Below are 23000 nucleotides of genomic sequence, written 5' to 3'. Positions count from 1 at the left end.
GATTGGGTTGGTTTGGGATATTTTCTTTGGAAAAAGACGCTGAGGGAAGACTTAATTGAAGTGTAAATTTAGAGGGGTCCAGATTGAATGGATATGATAACCCTGCTCCACTTGGGCCATAACCAGAAGGCCAAGATTCAGGTATTGCTGGACACTTCAGACTCTTTGACCAGTTATCTTAAAACTCATTTACCCAGGTGCCCTTACTCATGAGAAAATCAAAGGACAAGATTTGTGGTACAACCCGATTTTATCACTGAATCGTATGATTCAAACTCTATTGATGCAACAAACTTTAAATCCTTAAATTAAATTATAAATGCTATGGTCTATCTGAGACTCAGAAACTACGAATGCAGTTGAACTTGATCAGGCTGCTCTGCCGGGTACCACTCTTCTCTGAGCTCTGCTGATTCCGTTGACCTATCTTTGTGGCTCAGGGCCTTTTTCATGAAAGTGGCTCTCGTACTCCCTCTCCTGTCATCATCATATCTTCTCTCTGCTGGGGTGGAGTCTTCGTTCAGGGTGGAGTCTTCGCTGGGGATGACTTCAAGGTGTCTTTTATACCCTCTCCCTTCTTATACCCCTCCCTTTCACGTCTTTCTGGAAAGTTCTCTTGCCTCCAGCTAATCGAGTTACTGGAGTGCGGCTGCAGCACCTGATGGGATAGCTGATTCCATACACGGAAGACATCAGGAGCCACCTAAAGGCCCATTCACAGGCACACGGAGTGCACATAGCCCTTTCCATATATGGTGTTGAGGTGCCGTTGAGTTTGATCGATACTGAACCTGAGGCAAGTCAGACCGATACTAGCCAATACACAAAATACTGATCTCTTTTGGGCAAAGTCAACCACCTCTGGTCCTAACCTCCAGAACCAAGTTCACACCTACTCTTGTTCGCATCTGACCAGTTCCTGTTTTTATTAGGACTGCCTAAATTCCCATCAGACCTGGCGATTCAAGCTGTTGGCTGTTGTTTAATTTAGATTGTCCAATTCTGTATCTGGCCCAGTTTTTTAGGCTATTGGCCATTTTGTCACACAGGGTAAGAAGTAGAAGGTTTAGAGGGGTTTGAGGGAAAATGTTTCAACACAGATCATACTGAGGATCTGGAACTCACTGCACTGAAAGTGATTGAAGCCAAAGCCCTCATATCATTTTAAAAAGTGCTTGGAAATGCAATAGAAGTGCCAGAACCTAAAAGGCTACGGACCAACGCAGCACCTTCCAACCCTCTACTGCCTGGAAAGACAAGGGGAAAAGGTGAATGGGAACACCACCCTCTTCAAGTTCCCCTCCAAACCACACACCATCCTGACTTGGAAGTACTTTGCTATTTCTTCACTGTCGCTGATTAAAAATCCTGGAACCCCCTCCCTGCCAGCATTGTGGCGGGACTACACGACATGGACTGCAGCGGTTCAAGAAGGTGGCTTAACACCACCTTCCTAATGGCAATTAAAGATGGTTAATAAATGCTGGCATAGCCGGTGCTGCCATATCCCATGAATGAATAAAGAAACAGCTGGAATGAGGGATTAGGCGGAGTACTACTTGTCAGCTGGCATGGACACGATGAGCCAAATGGCCTCCTTCTGTGTTATAAATTTCAATAATTTCTATGACAAAGGTAGGTTAATGTTTAAATGAAACCTCTCACCTGAATTGTTATCATCAGGCAAAAGAAGACCCATTGCCCAAAATATAATGTGAAAGACAAACAGCAGGTTGAGGTCAACACTTCAGTTGTAAAAAGTACTTTCTCAAGGACGAATTTGTAGCATTGATAGTTAAAAATAAGGTTTTACATACTGGAAAGTGATATCGAAGCCATTTCAGAAAGACATATAAAAAGACACTGGAAAGACAAAAGCTGAGTCACACGTGGCTTAGGAACACAAATCTTACCTGACACGAAAGGCCAAAGTCCATCAGGTTCTACCATCTTGGTAGTCGCATGATCCAACTTTAATAGAATTGTTGACTAATCATGACAATCGAAATAGGAAGGAAAGAAACTAAATCTAAACAGGGAAATCCAATGGGGGAAAGTTGTTGAAGTCAATGTTAAGGGAGGCAGTTGTGGAATAATATTGTCATTAGACGAGTAATTCAGAGATCCAGGGCAGCACGGTAGCATTGTGGATAGCACAATCGCTTCAGAGCTCCAGGGTCTCAGGTTCGATTCCGGCTTGGGTCACTGTCTGTGCGGAGTCTGCACAGCCTCCCCGTGTGTGCGTGGGTTTCCTCCGGGTGCTCCGGTTTCCTCCCACAGTCCAAAGATGTGCGGGTTAGGTGGATTGTCCATGATAAAATTGCCCTTAGTGTTCAAAATTGCCCTTCGTATTGGGTGGGGTTACTGAGGTATGGGGATAGGGTGGAGGTGTTGACCTTGGGTAGGGGGTAGGGTGCTCTTTCCAAGAGCCGGTGCAGACTCAATGGGCCGAATGGCCTCCTTCTGCACTGTAAATTCTATGTAATGCTCTGGGAACCCAGGTTCGAAAACCACCATGAGCCTACGGTAGCACCGTGGTTAGCATTGTTGCTTCACAGCACCAGGGTCCTAGGTTCGATTCCCGGCTTGGGTCACTATCTGTGCGGAGTCTGCACTTTCTCCCTTTCTCCCTGTGTCTGCATGGGTGCTCCAGTTTCCTCCCACAAGTCCCGAAAGACATGCTGTTAGATAATTTGGACGTTCTGAATTCTCCCTCCGTGTACTGGAAAACGGATGAATTCCAGTCCATGTCTTTCTGAAGTTCAGGCTTCCGGTCTTGGTACTTCCTTTCTTCCAGACTTGATGGGATCTTTTCTGGAAAGGTTGTCTACCTTCCCTGCAGACTCAGCATGATTTCAGGTTCACAGCAAAGGATATGCTGGTCACTCACTACTTTCAAACCAATAGATCAGTTCTTTACTTCAGCCCCTGAAGAGCAACAAGTTGCTGATTTGGTACACTTAAAAAAACCTCGGGCGGATTCTCCGCAAATGCGGAGGGTCGTGAAGGCTGCCGTAAAACTGGCCGTGTTTCACGGCAGCCTCCGCGCCCCCTCCCAGGACCCGATTCTGCTCCCCGGTCGGGGCTAGCAGCGGGGCCCCATGAACCTCGGCATCGCAGGCTTAGCGAACTTCGCTAAGCCCGCACGCCAAGGTTAACAGCGGCTGATGCAAACAATGATGTCAGCCGCGCATGCGCGGATTGGACGGCTCCAATCCACGCATGCGCGGAAGACATCATCATGCATATCGTGAAACCCACGCATGCGCGGACCGTTATGCCCCTCAGCCGCCCCGCGGACTGATCCAGCAGGGCGGCGGAGGAACAAAGATTGCGCGGGGTTCGGACCCGCTGCCCGTGATCAGTGGGCACCGTAAAAAATGGCGAGCAGCGATTCGTGTCGTGGGGGGCCGTGGGGGGGGGGAGAATAACGGGAGGTCGGTAAAAATGTCAGAAAGGCCCACCCGCTATTCTCCGACCCGTCGTGGGGGGTGGAGAATCGCGCCCCAAAGCTTTCACAATACCTCTGATAATGAAACAGCCCATTTTATTATTTGTTCTTGGGACCTGGGCGTCGCTGGCTATGCCAGCATTTATTTCCTCCCCCCCCCCCCACCCACAATTGCCCTTGAAAGAGTCAACCACATTGCTGTGAGTCTGGAGTCACATGTAAGCCAGATCAGGTAAGGGTGGCAGATTTCCTTCCCTGAAGGACATTAATGAACCAGATGGGCTGTGTGCACAAAGCTATACTGCATGATGTATGTCAACCCTGGCATTCTTTTTCCTACCTTCAAAGATCCTTGGGTGGCATTCTCCGTCCCACCGCAACATATTCTGGTGCTGTGCGTCCCCGGGATCCTCCATCTCGCCAGCTGGCCAGCAGGGTTTCCCATTGTGGGCAGCCCCACGCCGTCAGGAAATCCCCAGGCTGCCGCCGAAACGGAGAATCCCGACAGTGGAGAATCCAGCCGCTTTTCTTCAGCAATTCTTCCCTCCCATCTTGCCACCCCTCTATCCTTTACTTCCTCTTGCTCAGTTTCCACTTACTATCCACTCCTGCGTAAAGCAGTCTGAGACATCTGTAAATGCTATTGAGCAATATGGACCTGAAAGTGTTGTTGCTTTAGTACAAGGTCACCAAGCTTGGAAGGAGACTTGAGGTAAAACAGTTAAGCTGGGACACTATTAAGAATATTTTTCAATGAATATATGGTTAGGGTGAGATTGAATTTTTTGAAGATACGTTTAAAGATGGGATCAATTGCTTTATGCTACATGAACAAGATCCAGTGGGAATTATGCTCAGGATTACATTTTGCACGTGACAATTCGCAGCAGCCAAATTACGATAGACAGAAAAGTGCTCCTCGAATCTTCAGATGTTCAAATACTTATATTATGAGTTCAACCAAATTCAAAGCACACACAATGCTCTTGTGTTAAAGTCCCGAAAGACGTGCTTGTTAGGTGAATTGGACATTCTAAATTCTCCCTTAGTGTACCTGAATAGGCGCTGGAATGTGGTGACTAGGGGCTTTTCACAGTAACTTCATTGCAGTGTTAATGTAAGCCTACTTGAGATACCAATAAAGATTATTATTAAATTGCAATCCATTTCTTTCAGATTATCTTTGCATTGTTGCAAAGCAAATAAAGTAATTTGAATTATATATAAAATTAATTTTGTCAGTTAAATTTCACTCAGAAAACGTTTGTACCGATCAGCACATTTCTTTCATTGAGGTAAAATTGTTTACTAATCAGAGGTTGCTGCCTCATCGTAGCATCTTCCCTTCTTCTGGCACAGGGGCTGTTTACATGAAATAACTTTGAAGCAGTTCATTTTTAAAAAAAAGCTGGATTTTGAATCAACATTTGCTTGTAGCAAATTAACTAATGTAATGGCAAATGAAGATTTATTTGTTGCTCAAGGATTCATATCAGGTATGTATCAAACTGGTAGCAGATATGATTCATAAATTTCCTTACAGATTTGGCATTGGGAGTGGAGATAATGGGGGCAATTTTCCGGCGCCGTTAAACCCAGAGTGAACCCCGTTATGGCCAGAAACCCTCACGAGAGTACACAACATCATTTGCACCAGCACAAACCCAGAACGCGATGTTCCAGGGCCCTCCCAGCAGACATAACCTGATTCTCGCCTAGCGAAGACGTGAACCTGATTATCATGGATTTAAGTACAATATGCAAAATCGACTTGACACTGAATATTCTGGGAACATCACATGTTCCCACCTGTCAGCATGATGTGAAGCCATAGGAATCACTACTGGTCTCCACAAATGGAGACCAGACATGATGACCATGCTCAGGGACTCTGAGGCCATTGCAGCCCCAGGTGGTCTGGAACATGGCCGGCACCTGGGCAATGCCAAGGGGATGGGGAAGGAAGGTGGTGGGGCCAAAGGGGGAGGGCCTGAAAAGTGATCCATTGGGCAGGCTCCAATGCTCGATGCCAGTAAACATTGGGGGGGAGGGTCATGCCCACAATCACTGAGCAGGGGGCGGGAGAGAGTGGGGTGATATAAAGTCTTTGGGCAGGGGGAGAGAGCTGTGGGGATCTTTGTATTAAATTTGTGTTCGGATCTCTGTGAAGCTCAGCTAGCCGGTATATTTAGGCCCCAACCTCACAATGTCAGCACAAAGTAGGCCACCCTTCAAAAAAAATGGTGAAGCGTGGGAAGATTTTGACGGAAAACCTGCCTCTTTTTCTGTGGAGAAACACGTCAGTTTTCTGACTGAACCTGACACTTTGCCATTTTTTGGGAAAATTCTACTCAATGACTTAAGTGAAATTGGGGCATCTCTAAACAAGAAGTACTTAAAATGTTTTTATATTCAGCCCGGATTAGGTGAATTGGACATTCTGAATTCTTCCTCAGTGTACCCGAATAGGTGCCGGAATGTGGCAACTAGGGAATTTTCACAGTAACTTCATTGTGTGTTAATGTAAGCCTATTTGTGACAATAATAGATGATTATGATCATTATTTTCCTTATTATTAAAAAAAAACGCAGCCAACCTCTGAATAGTAAATAAATGTACTCAGCAGAATGAAAATGCTTACAGTTGTCATCATAATTTGTAATGTTTAATTTATTACTGTTACTCAATTTATGATTAGCATTTCATTCTATTCCAGATATGTGCTATAACTACTGCATGAATTCAGGAAGCTGCAGAATTAACAACGATGGTAGTGCTCAGTGCATCTGCTCACCACAATTTGAAGGACCAAAATGTGAAGTGGATAAATGTGCTGTGTGCCATGGTGGACAGTGTGTTGTAGACAAAGGGACTGGGCAGATGGCCTGCAAGTAAGTAGTTTTTTGTTATATGTTGAGAAGCATTATCATTAACAATACGAGCAAGCCAATACCCCAACCAAAGGTATTGGGCACCTGCAGGTGATCTCTTCATTTTCTGCAAGCTGCTTGATCTATTGAAACAGCTTTTAGTTCAGATTATTAGCCCGTCATTCCTTCATCTTTAGGGCAATTTACATGTTTTGGCTGGAATGCTACTTTAACTTTATTAAAATTATGCCCCAAAACGATTTATGATAATGCTATATCTATTTTGGCTATTTTCCTACTAAGTAATCCTCGGGTGAGGATATTTTAGTCAACTACACCACCTAGCTTCCATACAGGAATTTACACCATTAGTTTCTTCAAAAAGCTTCTTTGTAAATACAATTTACCAAAAAATGCTAGCCTTCAAATAAAAGTCTCTTTCGAATAGGAACATTGTAGACAAGATTGGGATTTATTGCCCATCCCTCATTGTTTTTGAGAGGCTGGTGGGGGGCAATGAAGAAACCAAGATATATGTCCAAGTCAGGTTGGTGTGTAACTTCAAAGGCAAACTGCTGCCCTTGGGCTTCAACGTGGTGGAGATGAAGTTTGGTAAGTGCTTGAGAAGAATCTTTGGTGAATTGTTGCGCAGCAAACTATATGCAGTAAACACTCCAGTCAGAGTATGCCAGTGGTGGAGGGAATGGTTGTTTAAACTAAGGGATTATGTGTCAATCAAGAAGACTGCTGTGTCCGAGATGATGCTGAGATTCCTAAGTGTTCCAGCAGCTTCACCCATCCAGACAAGTGGAGAACATTCCCTCATACTTGTGCATTATATGAGATGGGCATTGTGAGTCAGGAGATGAACTGCTTGCTACAGAATATTCAGTCTCTGACCTGTTCTAGTAGCCACAGCATTTACATGGCTGTTCCAGATATGTTTACAGTCATTGGGATTGTTTGTAGTTGATTTGAATGTCAGGATGAGATAGTTAGCCTCTCTCGTTAGATACAGTCATTGCCTAGCACTTAGGTAATGTGAATGTTCCTCGGCACTTATCACCCCAAACCTGTAAGTTGTCCAGGTTTTAATGGATGGAGGCATGGACTGTTTCATTGTCTGAACAATTGTGAATTGAGCCTAACAATAGGTAACCTACAGTGAATAATTGAAGATAGAGAGTGAGCCACTGAATACGGTGAAGGAGGGTGTCAAGATCTTCAATCTCTTTCTCTTGGCCATGCATGAAGACAGAGCTACTATGCCCAAGGTGAGGTCAACTTTGTTGGTGGTGGCAAATCTATTTTTCCTGATAGCCATGGAGGAGGAACCCTTGATATAGCCACACAAGAGGAGTTTTTCTGGAAAAGCAGCTGGAGTTGTGTGCCCAGATGTTGGCATTCCCTGAGGCAATGCAGAGTCATAGGCAGAGAATGGAGGAGTCCACTACATTTCACTCACATGGGTACCTGAGCTCAACTATTTAAAGAATTGCCAATCTCATAAAGAGCCATGTGGGATATCATGATGTGTGGATGCAAAAACATGCTCATAATATATGCCACCTTCTGTAGCACTGAGCATGGATGGTGCAAAAATGCATGGAGAGGCTGCCAGTTGCACCCCAATTGGTGGCTTTATCCCAAGATGATTTCCTTTGACAAGAGGTGGGCCACCTTCTGCCGCCGAGAATCACAGAGGCCAGAATATCTCTCACAATGTGTTTCCAGTATTTTGATAGTATAAAGGCACCGGAATGATGTGGGTGTGTGGCACAAAGGTGATCAGGGATATTTTGTGGCTTGTCGTGACTTGTTTTCCAAGCAATATGTGTAAAAAGGATACTTCTGCTTTCTATGCATCTTGGATACTCACATTTTATTGTGAGGAAGATGAGTTTCTGAGCACAATGCCTTCTGGCGTGAGTCGCCCTCATGAGAGATGTACTTGTATTAGTTCAATGCCAGCTTCCTTGCCATTCTGGTCAATTGATTAACGATGCAGCCAGACCTGTGGAATATTTTGCACTGCAGAGTAACCATGCGACACCACCTCATCCCGCCCCACCCCTCCTTTCACCTCCAAAGGCATGTGCCACTCCAGTGCATCTCCCATGTCAAGATCCACCCTCTCTGGAGGGCCATGTTATGAAGAGCACAGCAAATCACCCTTCAAAAGCTTACTGGAGGGATACCCCTGCCTGGGCAAGGCACAGAACATTATTCTCAGGAGTCTAAAAGCCTGCTCTGTGGTAACGCATGTGCAGCAGTTGTCATGCCTTTGAGCCTCTGAGGATGGATTGCACATAGATGGCAGCAAGCATTTCTTCACAATCTTCTGCAGGATTCTCCAACCCTCCGTGCCGGAATCGCGGCAGGCGCGGGGACGTACAATAGCCGGTCACGCCGGAAATCCGGCAAGACGGCGCTTCCATGGTTCTCCGTGGACCCACCAGTCGCGCGCGTGCAGTCGACGCAGTGCAGTCGGAGGCCGTTGAAAGCAGCTCTCGTGGCGATTCTCTGTGCTCGACGGGCCGTGTGCCCGCCGAGTCCCACCCAGAGGGACCTCGCCATTCTGCCTGCGGAGGCCGTCCTGGTGGGGTTGGGGGGGGGGGGGGGGGGGGGCTCCACGATGGCCAGTCCCGCAATTGAGGTCTACCGCTCATTCCGGGGTGGGCCTATGTTCCTCCGCGCCAAGCCCCTGCAGGGCTCAGCCATGTTGCGTGGGGGCCATCGCGGAGATGGCTGACGCGCGCATGCGCAGACCCGCGCCAGCCATGCAAGGCCGTCTTCGGTGCCGGAGTAGCGTGCAGCTCTCCGAGGCCATGCTAGCCCCCTGAACAGCGGTGAATTGCTGGGCGAGGAGGCCTGTTGACGTCGGTGTACAACACTCCAGTGTTTACGCCGGTGCAACACGAAACCGGGATTTCGGAGAATCCCGGCCCTTGACTCCTCGCAGTCATCCATGTAATCTCTCTTTTGGCATGAATAGTTGTGCAGCCTGCAATTGTCTCAGGACAAAGACATCATGGTAACAGCCATGGAAGCTTGCTACACCTTCAGGAAACACTTGTGGTGGTCACACAGGAGATGAACATTGAGAGGGGGGAATAGCTTCCTACTTAGAAATATCCCTGTCTGCTGTGTAGGGATCGTGGAGTTTAAGAGAATGAGAGGTGATCCGATTGAAACATATACGATTATTAGGGGACTTGACAGGGTGGATGTTGAAAGAATGTTTCCCCTTTTGGGAGAGACTAGAACTAGGGGACACATTTTTAAAAATAAGGGGTCTCCCATTTAAGACAGAGTTAAGGAAAAATATTCTCTCAGAGGCTCGTTAGTTTGTGGAATTCTTTGTCCCAGACAATAGTGGAGGCTGGGTCATTGAATATATTCAAGGCTGAATTACCCAGCGTTGTGATCAACAAGGGAGTCGATGATAATGGGGTCAGTGATGAAAGTTGAGTTGAGACCACAGTCAGATCAGCGGTGATCGTATTGAATGGTAGAGCAGGTTGGATGGGCCAAATGCCCTACTCCTGCTCCTAATTCATATGTTCTTATGTTTGATGGCCACATGGTACAGTCAACGACCCTCTGCTCCTGAAGGAATTCAGTGATGGATACAGATCCTGTAGCCCTCTGCGCATTTGTGGCCTCATCAGTCTGGAACTCTGAGTACTCCAATTCCTTCCCATACAGGGCAACCATCACCTACCTGATGCTCTAACGTGGCTGCTTGTGATATGCCACTCAGGTTTGTTGATACCACTTGAAATGACCCAGAAGCAAAGGAGTTCAGCGCCACTGTCAATTTCATAGGTACTGGCAGGGTGTGTCTAGTTTGAAGTCCTCCACTAGATGGCGCATACCAACACACAGACATACGAATAAGGAGCAGAATTAGGCCATTCAGCCCTTCTGGCCTGCTGTGCCATTTAATAAGATCATGGCTGACCTGATAGTAACCTCAAATCTGTATCCGGACAGCAACAAGAATACTCAACACAGGAACCTATTGACCTCATTCTGCAACTCTGACATGTCTAAGAAGTTGATTCTTTGGGCAATGCATCCACTAATGAGCGCTGCACTTTCATACCTTCCCTGCTCCTTAGGCATCATCTCTGTATCCCTCTCGCTCAAGGGGCTGCATCTGTTGTTGGAGCCATTGCTCCTCATGGCAGCTCATCGGCAACCTTGAGAAACTGAGCCTCTTGTTGAGGATTGGCCTTACATGCCACCAGCTGCACTGTAACAGTTGCCTGGACCCCAGCTACCACCCATATAACCCCCACTATGCTCCACCAACTGCTGTAGATGCGCTCCCCCCACAAGCCCAAAACCTACGCAGCAAATTCTCTGAGAGTCGGCACAGTCTGTGCACACAATGGTCACTGTGTGCCAATGTATGGACTTCTCTCTGCTCCTTCGCCTTTTATCAATTGCTCCCACCTCTATGACTGGCTCTCTGCTGTACTCCCACCTCCTCTCCATGGATGTACGAGTACCATGTCATGATGCTGGCACATCTTGCGGCGACGAGAATTGCTGGTGCATCAACCTCTGGTCCTGTCTCTGCTGTACTCTGAAAATTCAGCCCGCTAACTGTTTTTCTCCTTTCAACCGACACTGTCAGACCTGCTGAGTTTTTGCAGCATTTTCTGTTTTTATTTCTGATTTCCAGCATCTGCAATATTTTGCGTCAGTTATGACTTCAGACATGGAGGGTTTTCTACTTAATCCAGGTTGAGTTCAGTTTTACTCTGACTCCTTGGTGCCACAGATGGCTAAATGCTCCCTTGATGCTAGAGCGTTCACTTCCACTATACGTCTGGAATTCAGGCCCTGTGCCTATGAGTTTATTTGTATCTGTATAACAGATTAAACGCTACAGCGCGCTTGATGTTTGAACTCATGTCCAGTAATTTATATCCATGTTATACAATTAATTTTATGTTGAATTGAATCAGCTAACAGGAAAGTGGTAATGTGGAGCTACAGAATCTGAAATTAAAGCAGTTAGGTTGTTACCACTGAGACCCACTCAATCTGATTACAATTCAGGTTGGGTAAAACACAAGAGCGGCACAATTATGCTGCACAATATTAGCATATTAATACCTAGCCTGTTTGTACGAAACTCATCCACTGTTTTTATTTGATTAACACTTCTCTTTTAATACTAGGTAAGACATTTTATATTAATGCTTTGTGTATTTACATACAATATATCACAGGCAGCCCGGTGTTAGCTGACACAAGTAGATTCTCCTGACAATTTCCGCTTTAAAATAAAGAAAAGAATTGTTCCCCCGTGACTCCCTCACAATGACTCAGTCTGTGAAAGGCTAAGGTTGTTAGAGCTTGATATTTTGACAAGAATGGCAAGCGTTAAAAAAGTCTGCTCGTTCGAAAAAAGAAGAAGCTTTTACATTGGTGCTCACGCAACCTGGTTGTTGCTGTTAGGTAACCCTTTAATGTATAGATGTGGCTTTGTTTTACTATCTTCACAGAAGCTCATTACATTCAAAATGATAATGGCACCGGGAGGGATAACTTCTGCTCTAAGTGTTGAAAAATCTGTTTATCATTTTACTACACAGAGCACATACAGGAAATTTTCACACATTATGGTTCTTTGCACAGCAATAGGGTATAACTGTAAGGCTATAATTACAGAGCAGGCACATTTCTGAAATGTATTTGATCAACTGGGCCTCAAATCTCAAACTCAAATCTATTGCAGCGTGTTTCAGTTTCAAAGGAAATCATCCGAGCCCCTTGCTAACTTGGAAATGTGAAGCTGATATGCACAAATGCCCATGTATGTCCATGCACTTCACGTCAAGATAATGCTGCCATTAGCACTGTTTTGATTTGCCTGGGGAGGTAGTGGAAGCGGATACATTAACGACATTCAAAAGGCATGTCAACAAATACATGGATAGGATGGGTTTAGAGGGATTGGCACTAGGATGTGCTGAGGGTTTTGGTTAAGGGTGATATCATGACCGGTACAGGCTTGGAAGGCCGAAGAGCCTGTTCCTGTGCTGTAATGTTGTTTGTTTTGTTCTTTGATTTCTTAACAATCCAAACTCTGGTGTTAGCACACTGATTTCACATCATAAAATAGAATGCAGAAATAGGATTAAAAATTCTTCGGAGAAATAGAGTCATCGAGTCGTACAGCATAGAAAAGACGATTCAGCCCATCGAGTCTGCACCTACAATAACTGCCCCTAATCTTGCACTAATCCAATTTATCAGCACTCGTCCCATATCCTTGAATGTGACGATGTTTCAAGTGCTCATCCAATTGCTTTTTAAAGGTTGTGAGATTTACAGTCACCAGGCAGTGTATTCCAGATTCTCGCCATCCTCTGTGTGTAATATTCTTTTCTCAAATCCCCTCTGAACAGTCAGATGTAAAACCTCAGAACGATTAACAGCACAAAACTTATAACTAGTTATGCGAAGCAGTAAATTGATCATTCAGTTGGATTTCATTGATGTATTTTTCACTAAAGTGAAACGATTGTTCACTCTCACGGAAAAATATTTTCTGACTCAATGAAAGCAATTTCCCGTGCAACAGAGCATTCCATTGAATACATACAGGCGCCTGTAATTATGGTTCTTGTAGCATAATCTGGAATGACATTAGTCTCACTTTGTTGATACAGTTGCACAAATGGAAGGATTGCATCCAGCTGCCTGTCTTGTGATGGATACTGTTACAATGGTGGCACTTGTCAGCTGGGCCCACACTCTGAAGTGCCCACGTGTGTGTAAGTGTATATTCTGTACTTTAAACTTATCATAGAAATATATCCTTTCGAGCACTCATATATCTTAGGCTGAGTTCCATTTGTTGGCAAACAGTTTAAACCCGTTTAACTTTTAATTTGAGGAAACAAATTGTGCATTTCAGAACAATGACACTGGAGTAGTACTGGTTTATTCATTAAATAGGTTATAATTCAACACATAGAGGAAATGTCATGTCCAGCAGTTCTGGAAAGCTCCACCAATTTTCCCAGCAAACAGCAACACATGTCGCTCAGCGTATCAAGCGCTTGACTGCCAACACTGGCTCCTCCAAAGTTCATGGAGTCAGAGGAAGGTTTATTTTCACTGACATGTTAATGGCGGGCACCTTAGATACAGAGGAGTGGTTGACCCTGAAGGATTGGTACGGTGCCAAATGCCCTGGAAAAACAGCTTTCAGGTGTTCCGATTTTCGGCTTTGTAAGAGAATTGCTGTAAGGTTTGGTTTAAACCTAACTTAATTTCTGCATGTGAGGCCAGAGTACCAGCTTGTGTTTACAGGTGGGCACTCCTTATATTATTTAGTGGGTAAGCAAGCCAAACAACCCACCACCACCATACACTGAGGCCTCTTTGAGGGCCAGAATGGAGAAAAAACCTGAAATAGGCATGTCCCAACTTGGCTATAGCTTTTGTTTGGGGTAGGCATGCAGTTCTGGACATTCATCTGCAGGCTCTGGGTACAGCAGATCCAGATTCCAGCATAATTTGTGACCCATTCATTCTAATAAGAAAAAATTATTTACACCTCATTATCACCACTTTCAGGAAATGCCATTTGATGCAACTGATTTGGAATTTTTTCATTGAATTATACTCTGTTGACTCCACTGTTTACTAATTTCTCCAACCCTTCTGCTTGCTGAAGTTCCCAATTGTTAACTTTTGTCTTTTGCTCTTTGAGCTTTTTATCACAGTGAATAATTTGGCTACATCAAACTATTGGACCACGTCAAAGTCTTCACGCAGACTTCCGCCCGACTTTATTAATCAATTCTGAAACAACCTTAGGCCGTGATTCTCCGGTCATTGCGATTCACTTTTCCTGCTGGTGGTATATACCTATCTGTGGATTTCCCGGCGGAGTGGGGTGGTTACAATGGGAAATTCAGTTGACAAGCAGCGGGAAGATAGAATTCTGCCGCCAGCGAATTGCGTGCCGCTCAGAAACACACGGCTGGGGAAACAGAGAATCCCGCCCTTAGATTTTGATAGCTGAAATCACCTTGGCTGATTCATTTGTGCACTTTGAAAATCTGCAGTAAATATAATTTTTATGATCGGGGATTAGAATTACACACATTTTCACAAATGAAATCTGATCAATTTATTTTACAGCAACCCAATCACCTCTTTTGGTTTGAAATTGCACTTTATACTAATATAATTCACAGCTGTGGTAATTTACCATCTCTCGCTAACTTCATTCATCTACACCACTCATTTATGTCACGCTAAGTGTTAAAAATAAATAAAGATTTCTGTAGTTTGCATATCCACCGTTGAATAATTGGATGTTAACTCTTTTTTTAACCGTGGGAAAATTTTCTCACAAGGTTTACTCTTGCGATCCTAACGTATATCAGCATCTCATGGCTTTCCTTTGGCTCTGTGAATTATTTCACAAAAGCACAGAATCCCCACAGTGCAGAAGGAGGCCTTTGGCCTATCGAGTCTGCACCAGAAATAGCACCCCATCCAGGCTCACCCCCACCCATTCTTTAACCCCACCCAACCCGCACAATTTTTGGACACAAAGGGGCAATTTTACCATGGCCAAACCATCTAACCTGCACATCTTTGGACTGTGGGAGGAAACCGGAGCACCCAGAGGAAACCCACGCAGTCACCCGAGGCCAGATTTGAATGTTTTAATTTGAACAGGATTTGTTGCGAAAAATCTAATAGTTCTATAATAGAGGAAAAATAGGTATCCCAATCATTGACCTAAGACAGCAGTTTGACATGTCAAATAGCCATCTGAATGCTATTTGAATGTGTGCAACTCAGTATTCATTTTATAAAGCCCAAATTTATAAAGTCATGCCTCATTGTATCTCGTTCCTGGAGCCTATTGCTAATTTAGATGGTTCTTGCATCTTTTGTCATTTGACGCTAGTCAACATTTTTATGGAAATATTATAATCACTCAGTGCTTGAGAAGCAGCGCATTGCTCTCATCATTTTGTCTTGATGGCTTTCCAAAGGACATGACTGCGCCAAAGCATGGGTATTACATGTCACATAAGTGATGTTGTTTTGTTGTGGATAGCTTTGGATTTGGATTTGTTTATTGTCACGTGTACTGAGGTACAGGAAAAAGTATTTTTCTGCTTGCGACTCAAACAGATCATTTAATACATGAAAAAAAAACAGCATAATAGGGCAACACAAGGTATACAATGTAAATACATAGACACAGACATCGGGTGAAGCATCAAGGAGTGCAGTTTTAGTCAGATCAGTCCCTAAGATTTTTGTTTATCAGTCTGGGAACAGCAGGGAAGAAGTTGTTTTTGAATCTATTGAGTTCTCAGACTTTATCTCTTGCCCGAGGGGAGAAGTTGGAAGAGTGAGTAAGCCGGGTGGGAGGGGTCTTTGATTATGCTGCTCGCTTTCCCAAGCAAGCGGGAGGTGTAGACCAGGTCAATGGATGGGAGGCAGGTTGGTGTGATTGGTTGGGCGGTGTTCATGACTCTGAAGTTTCTTCCGGTTTTGAACCAAGCAGTTGCCATACCAGGCTGTGATGCAGCCAGATAGGATGCTTTCTATGGTGCATCTGGTAAAAGTTGGTAAGAGTCAATGTGGACATGCCGAATTTCCTTAGTTTCCTGAGGAAGTATGTGCATTGTTGTGCTTTCTTAGTCAGAGCATCAATGTGGGTGGACTAGGACAGATTTCTGATGAAGTGCACGCCTAGGAATTTGAAGCTGTCAACCATCTTCACCTCGGTCCCGTTGATGCAGACAGGGGTATGTACGATACTTTACTTCCTGAAGTCAATGGCGAACTCTTTAGTTTTGCTGGCATTGAGGGAGAGATTGTTGTCATTACAGCACTCCACTAGGTTCTCTATCTCCCTCGTCATATCTGACTCGTCATTGTTGTGAGATCCGACCACTACAGTCGTGTCGTCAGCAAACTTGTAGATGAAGCTTCATCATGTTGTAAATAAAAATACAATAATGAAGGTACCTAAGTTACTATATTGAGGTACTGATTCCCCTTTAAGCCAAATCTTGTTCATTTGATACACCTTTTGTGCCACTTTTGTCATTTTATTCTTTCACTGTTAACGCTTTCCCAGTTGCAGCCCCGAGAACAGTAAATTAAGATTTGTGTCTCATTTCTGTGATTTGTAGCATATTATTCAGGCAATGTGGCAGAGGTAAAAGAATTAAGTGCTAACTCACACTACCAGTCACTGCTGAAGGATGTTAATATCTCTGCTGCGATAAACAATAAAACATACAGTAAATGAAAAAAAGGGTTGAGTTACAAGGCTGTAACTGAACGGGGCTGGAGTTCACATTCATAAAGCATAACTGCAATGGTTTAATGCTCCCTTTCTATTATGAAGGTGCTGCCAGTGGAATTAATGGTTTCATCTACTGATGTCTCTAATTATATCTTCTCTATGTACAGTGGAGGTTGGAATCCACTGTATTAACACAGGAACAGAGGTGCCTGTACATTGTGATGCGATGTACAACTAACTTCCATCTTAACCCTATCTTCTCCTTGATTTGGGACTCAGTCTATCTGTGGGCATAAAAATGGCATTATGAATCACAGTAATTTTCATTTGTTTCAATCTAAAGTGGTTCTCTGTGGCTTTAAATTGCAGTGTTTCTGCAGAAGTCAGAGCTGTAGTTAGTAGCAGCATTATAATTCAAATCAATTTCTTTTTTGGAATGTCTGAGATTAGGCTATATAATTTATTATTTATGAATACATATTGCCATGGACCGTGGCAAAACATGAGTTCACACCTCACATTCCTAACACAATGAGTTCTGACCTCAGTTGGAAATTGGGCAGAGAATCATAGAATTGTTACAACGCAGAAAGAGGCCTTTTGCCCATCATGGCTGTTTCGGCTCCTGAAATGAGCTTTATGATTTTGTGCCATTTTCCTGCCTTTTCTCTGTACCCTTGCACGTTTTTTCTTTTTACAGGATCATCCAATGCTCTCTTGAATGCCTCAATTGAATTAAGCTCCACCACACTTTCAAGCAATGCATTTCAGATGAGATTCGGGATGAGAAAACCTTTTCTTGCATCACTTTTGCTTTTTTCACACATCACTTTAAATCTTTGCCCTCTCGTTCCCGTTCCTTTTATAAGTGGGAACAGTTTCTCCCTAGCTACTCTGGCCAACCCCTTCACGATTTTGAGCATCTTTATCAAATCTCCTCTCAGCCTTCCTAAAGGAAAACAATCAAAACCTCTCCAGCCTATGATCATAACTGAAGGTTCTTATCGCTGTAACTATTCTTGTCAACCTCTTTTGCACTCCCTCAAATGCATTCCCATCCTTCCTATAGTGTGGCTCCCAGAACTGTGCACAATACTACAGCTGAGGTCTAATTAGTGTCTTGTGTAAGTTCAGTATAACCTCTTTGCTCTTGTACTGTATGCCTCTATTTATAAAGCCCAGGATATTGTCTCCACCTGTCCTGACACCTTCAATGATCCATGCATATGCACACCCAAGTCCCTCTGCTCCTGCGCCACCTCAGGAATTTCACCCCTTATTTCATACTGTCTATCCATGTTTGTCCTACTAAAAAGCATCATCTCACACTTCTCCACATTGAGCTTCATCTGCCACTCTACCAAAGATATCCTTTTTAATTTATATACTGTCCTCCTCACAGTTCACAATGCTTCAAATTTTGTGTGATCCACAAACTTTCAGATTTCCCCTGCACTCCAAGATCTAGATCATTAATATACATCAGGAAAAACAAGGATCCAACATCTGGACCAACATCTGGGGAACACCTCCACAAATCTTCCTCCAAAATATCCATTAACTATTACGTGTTGTTTCCTATTACTCAACCAACTATTACTCGACCTTCCCGTACCAGCCTCCCTGAACAGGCACTAGGGGATTTTCACAGTTACTTCATTTGAAGACTACTTGTGACAATAGGCGATTTTCATTTCATTTCATTTTCAACTTTGAATCCGCGTTGTTACTGTCCATTTTATTCATGAGCTATGACTTCTCTCACAAGTCTGTTGTGTGGCACTACATCAAATTGTCATAACCTGGGTTTAAGCAGGTCATGGGACACTAATGAAACCTCAAACAGGTCATGGGACACTTATGAGACTGGAAGATTGATATTCCCAAGGGACTATGGGGAATACACACTCCCCCACTGAGGGGCCCTTTCTATATCCTGCCATGAACTGTGAGCAGGCTGTAGTAGAGTAACTGCTCTGTACTCTTGTTCTTTACTCTTGTTCTGTTGCATTGAATCTTTTTCTTTTTTTTATCTTTTTAAAAAAATTTAGAGTACCCAATTAATTTTTTCCGATTAAGGGGCAGTTTAGCGTGGCCAATCCTTGCACATCTTTGGATTGTGGAGGTGAAACCCACGCAAACACGGGGAGAATGTGCAAACTCCACACGGCAGTGACCCAGAGCCAGGATCGAACCTGGGACCCACTATGCCACTGTACTGCTCGAATCTTTTTCTTTTGGCTTAACCTTTTTGGCTCGGTGTAGATTCTTTTCCGGACCTTTATAATAAGATGCTTGTTGAAAATCTATGTACATCACATCAACAACATTACACATCAAAACCCAAAACCTAGGACTTGATTCATTCCTCTGCAACTGGATCCTCGACTTCCTGACCCATCGACTACAATCAGTAAGGATAAATAACAACACCTCCTCCATGATAGTCCTCAATACTGGGCCCCCGCAAGGCTGAGTACTTAGCCCCCTACTATATTCCCCATACACACATGACTGTGTGGCAAAATTCAGCTCCAACTTCAACTACAAGTTTGCTGATGACACGACCGTAGTTGGTCAGATCTCGAACAACGATGAGTCAGAATACAGGAGGGAGAGAGAGAACCTAGTGGCATGATGCAACAACAGCAATCTCTCCCTCAATGTCAGTCAAACTAAGGAGCTGGTCATTTACTTCAGGAAGTGAAGTTTGTCATACATACCCCTGTCTGCATCAATGGTGCCGAGGTGGAGATGGTGGCCAGCTTCAAATTCCAAGATGTGCACATCACCGACAATTTGTCCTAGTCCACCCACGTCAACTCTATGACCAAGAAAGCACAACAGCGCCTATACGTCCTCAGGAAACTAAGGAAATTTGGCATGTCCACATTGACTCTTACCAATTTTTACAGATGCACCATAGGAAGCATTTTATCTGGCTGCATCATAGCTTGGCAGGGAAACTGCTCGGCCCAAGTCTGTAAGAAACTACAGATAGTCATGAACACAGCCCAGTCCACCACACAAATCTATCTTCTGTCCATTCGCTCTGTCTACACCTCCCGCTGCCTTGGCAAAGCGGGCAGCATAATAAAAGACCCCTCCCAACCAGGTTATTCTCACTTCCAACCTCTTCCATCGGGCAGGAGATACAAAAGTCTGAGAATAGGATGGCACGGTAGCACAGTGGTTAACACAGTTGCTTCACAGCTCCAGGGTCCCAGGTTCGATTCCCAGCTAGGCTCACTGTCTGTGCGGAGTGTGCACAATCTCTCAAGTCTGCGTGGGTTTCCTCCGGGTGCTCCAGTTTCCTCCCACAATCCAAAGATATGCAGGTTAGGTGGATTGGCCATGCTAAATTGCTTTTAGTGTCCAAAAAAGTTAGGTGGGGTTACTGGGTTACAGGGATAGAATTGAGGTGTAGGTTTAAGTAGGATTATCCCCAAGGGCCGGTGCAGACTCGTTTGGTCAAATGACCTCCTTCTGCACTGTAAATTCTATGATTCTATGATGATTCTATGAATATGCACTAACAGATTCAAAACAGCTTCTTCCCGCTGTTACAAGACTCCTGAATGACCCTGTTATGGACTGAACTGATCTTTCCATGTACCTTCTCTACTGTGTGGCACTGCACTCAGAATGCTTCACCTGATGTCTATGTCTAGGTATTTACATTGTGTGTTTATCATATGTCCTATGTTTTCATGTATGGAATGATCTGCCTGGACTGTACGCAGAATAATACTTTTCATTGTACCTCGGTACAAAGGACAATGCACCTCATTCTAAATCTACCCTCATCAATCCTTTCTGTTGCCTCTTAAAAAGATTCCAGCCAGTTAGTTCAATACAATTTCCCCTTTAGAAATTCATACTTGTCGTTCCTGATCAACCCCATTTTCCATGTGACCACTAATTAAATCCCGAATAATTGTTTCTCGAAGCTCTCCCATCATGAACTTAAACTAACTGGTCTGTTCTTGCTGGACTTATCCTTACAACCTATTTTTGAACAAGGGTGAATTTATTACATTCTCAACCCTAATCCTCTTTTACCACCTCTTACCATTTATATGCCTACAGAAGACTTGGGGACTCCCCTTTATGTTGGCTGTCAGTTTTTCCTCACAATCCCTCTTCACTTCTCTTATTTGCTTTTTCACCTCGCCTCTGAACCTTCGGTATTCCTCTTGGTTCTCAACTGTATTTTCTACCTGGCACCTGTCCTATCAAGACCTGGGCCGGGATTCTTCCCTACCCGGCGGGGTGGGGGGTCCCGGCGTAGCGGAGTGGTGCCAACCACTCCGGCGTTGGGCATCCCCAAAGGTGCGGAATTCTCTGCACTTTTGGGGGCTAGGCCCGCACCTGAGTGGCGCCAACACCGGCGCCAGCGGCCTTTGACGCCCGCCGGCCAGCCGGGGCTGGCCGAAAGACCTTCGCCGGTTCGCGCATGCGCCGATGCGTCAGCTACCGCTGACATCACCACCCGTACATGAGGGATTCTCATCCACCTCCGCCATGGTGGAGGCCGTGGCGGCGGCGGAAGAAAAAAAGTGCCCCTACGGCACAGGCCCGCCAGCCAATCGGTGGGCCCCAATCGTGGGCCTGGCCACTGTGGGGGCATACCCCGGGGTCCGATCGCCCCGCGCCCCGACCCCAGGTGCCCGCTCGCGCCGCCAATCCCGCCGCCACCAGAGGTGGTTGAACCACGGCGGCGGGAGAGGCCTCTCAGCGGCGGGACTTCGGCCCATCGCGGGCCGGAGAATCGCCGCAGGGGGCTCACCGATCGGCGCGGAGGGCACGCTGATCGGCGGGGCGTGATTCCCGCCCCCGCCAATTCTCGGATGGCGGAGAATTTCTGCCACGGCGGGGGCGGGATTTTCGCCGGCCCCGGGCGATTCTCCGACCCTGCAGGGTGTCGGACAATTTCGCCCCATTTCTTCATTATCTTTTTTTTTTTTTTTTTTTTTTTTTTTTTTTTTTTTTTTTTTTTTTTTTTTTATATATTTAGATTACCCAATTATTTTTTCCAATTAAGGGGCAATTTAGCGTGGCCAATCCACCTACTCTGCACATTTTTGGGTTGTGGGGGTGAAACCCACGCAGACACGGGGAGAATGTGCAAACTCCACACGGACAGTGACCCAGAGCCGGGATCGAACCTGGGACCTCAGCGCCGTGAGGCAGCTGTGCTAACCACTAGGCCACCGTGCTGCCCATTTCTTCATTATCTTAATCTCGACTTCCTTTTTCATCCAGGAAGCTCTGGATTAGTTTGAGGGAATAATAATAATCTTAATTAGTGTCACAAGTAGGCTTACTTTAACACTGCAATGAAGTTACTGTGAAAATTTCCTAGTTACCACATTCCGGCACCTGTTTGGGTACAGTGAGGGAGAATTCAGAATATCCAATTCACCTAACAAGCACGTCTTTCGGGACTTGTGGGAGGAGACCGGAGCATCGGGAAGGAACCCACACAGACACAGGGAGAACGTGCAGACTTTGCACAGACAGTGACCCAAGCCGGGAATCGAACCCGGGTCCCTGGCTCTGTGAAGCAACAGTGCTAACCACTGTGCTACTGTGCAATATACCTTGACTGTGCCCAAACCATTTATTTTTTGAAGGAACTGTACTGCTGCAGACTTTCCCTCCAACCTTTTGTTCCAGTCTACGTAGCTCAGCTCTGTTGTTGCTCTGGAAGATCCCGCTGGCTGGAAAGGCCACCCATTGAAATATATTTCTGTTCTGACAGCACCCAGGGTCTTCTCACAAAATAAAGGTTTTATTGAAATTATTGAACATAATTGCCTATATCTGTGAAATGCGTTGAAGTGTTTGGTTAATACTATATCACATTAGTTCGAAAGTCACAAATTATTTCAATCTATCCATTGGATGTCTTGCAATATTAAATCTTTTTACCAGGGTTTTAACTTACTGTGCTTCAGGTGCAGCCTAACCATTGCTAATGCCAATTATTATAGTTGTTGAATAACTGGGTTCCATTTCTCTCTGTTAGTTGCTTTTGTATTTAAATTGTTTCTGGTTAATACTTTATTGCACTTGGTGCACTGGAGGGTTTTAGGGTACATTTCTAAATGATGTAGGTCTCTGGGGCGGAATTCTCCCCCCTCACGCCGGGTGGGAGAATCGCTGGGGTGCCGGGTGAGTCCTGCAATGCCGACCCGGCATCCGCACGCGATTCTCCCACCCCCCCCCCCCCCCCCCCCAAAACCGGCGCGGCAAGATTCACGGCTGGCCGCTGGGAGAATCGCCGCTCGCCGTTTGTAACGGGCGAGCGGTGATTCTCCGGCCTGGATGGGCCGAGCAGCCTGCCCAACACGACAGGTT

At 45.0% G+C, this 23000-nt stretch overlaps 1 protein-coding gene across 1 annotated transcript in view; it reads left to right on the top strand.

The window, feature by feature from the left end:
- Positions 1-23000, top strand: part of LOC119962094 (low-density lipoprotein receptor-related protein 1-like) — a 2271162-nt gene that overhangs the window by 2223847 nt on the left and 24315 nt on the right. Inside the window, 2 exon segments of the mRNA XM_038789946.1 lie at positions 6169-6343; positions 13015-13119. Coding sequence (XP_038645874.1) covers positions 6169-6343; positions 13015-13119 — 280 coding nt within the window.

This window comes from Scyliorhinus canicula, chromosome 2 (assembly GCF_902713615.1).
Source record: "Scyliorhinus canicula chromosome 2, sScyCan1.1, whole genome shotgun sequence".
In the NCBI taxonomy this organism is placed as follows: Eukaryota; Metazoa; Chordata; class Chondrichthyes; order Carcharhiniformes; family Scyliorhinidae; genus Scyliorhinus; species Scyliorhinus canicula.
This window is presented reverse-complemented; position numbering and strand designations above follow the sequence as displayed.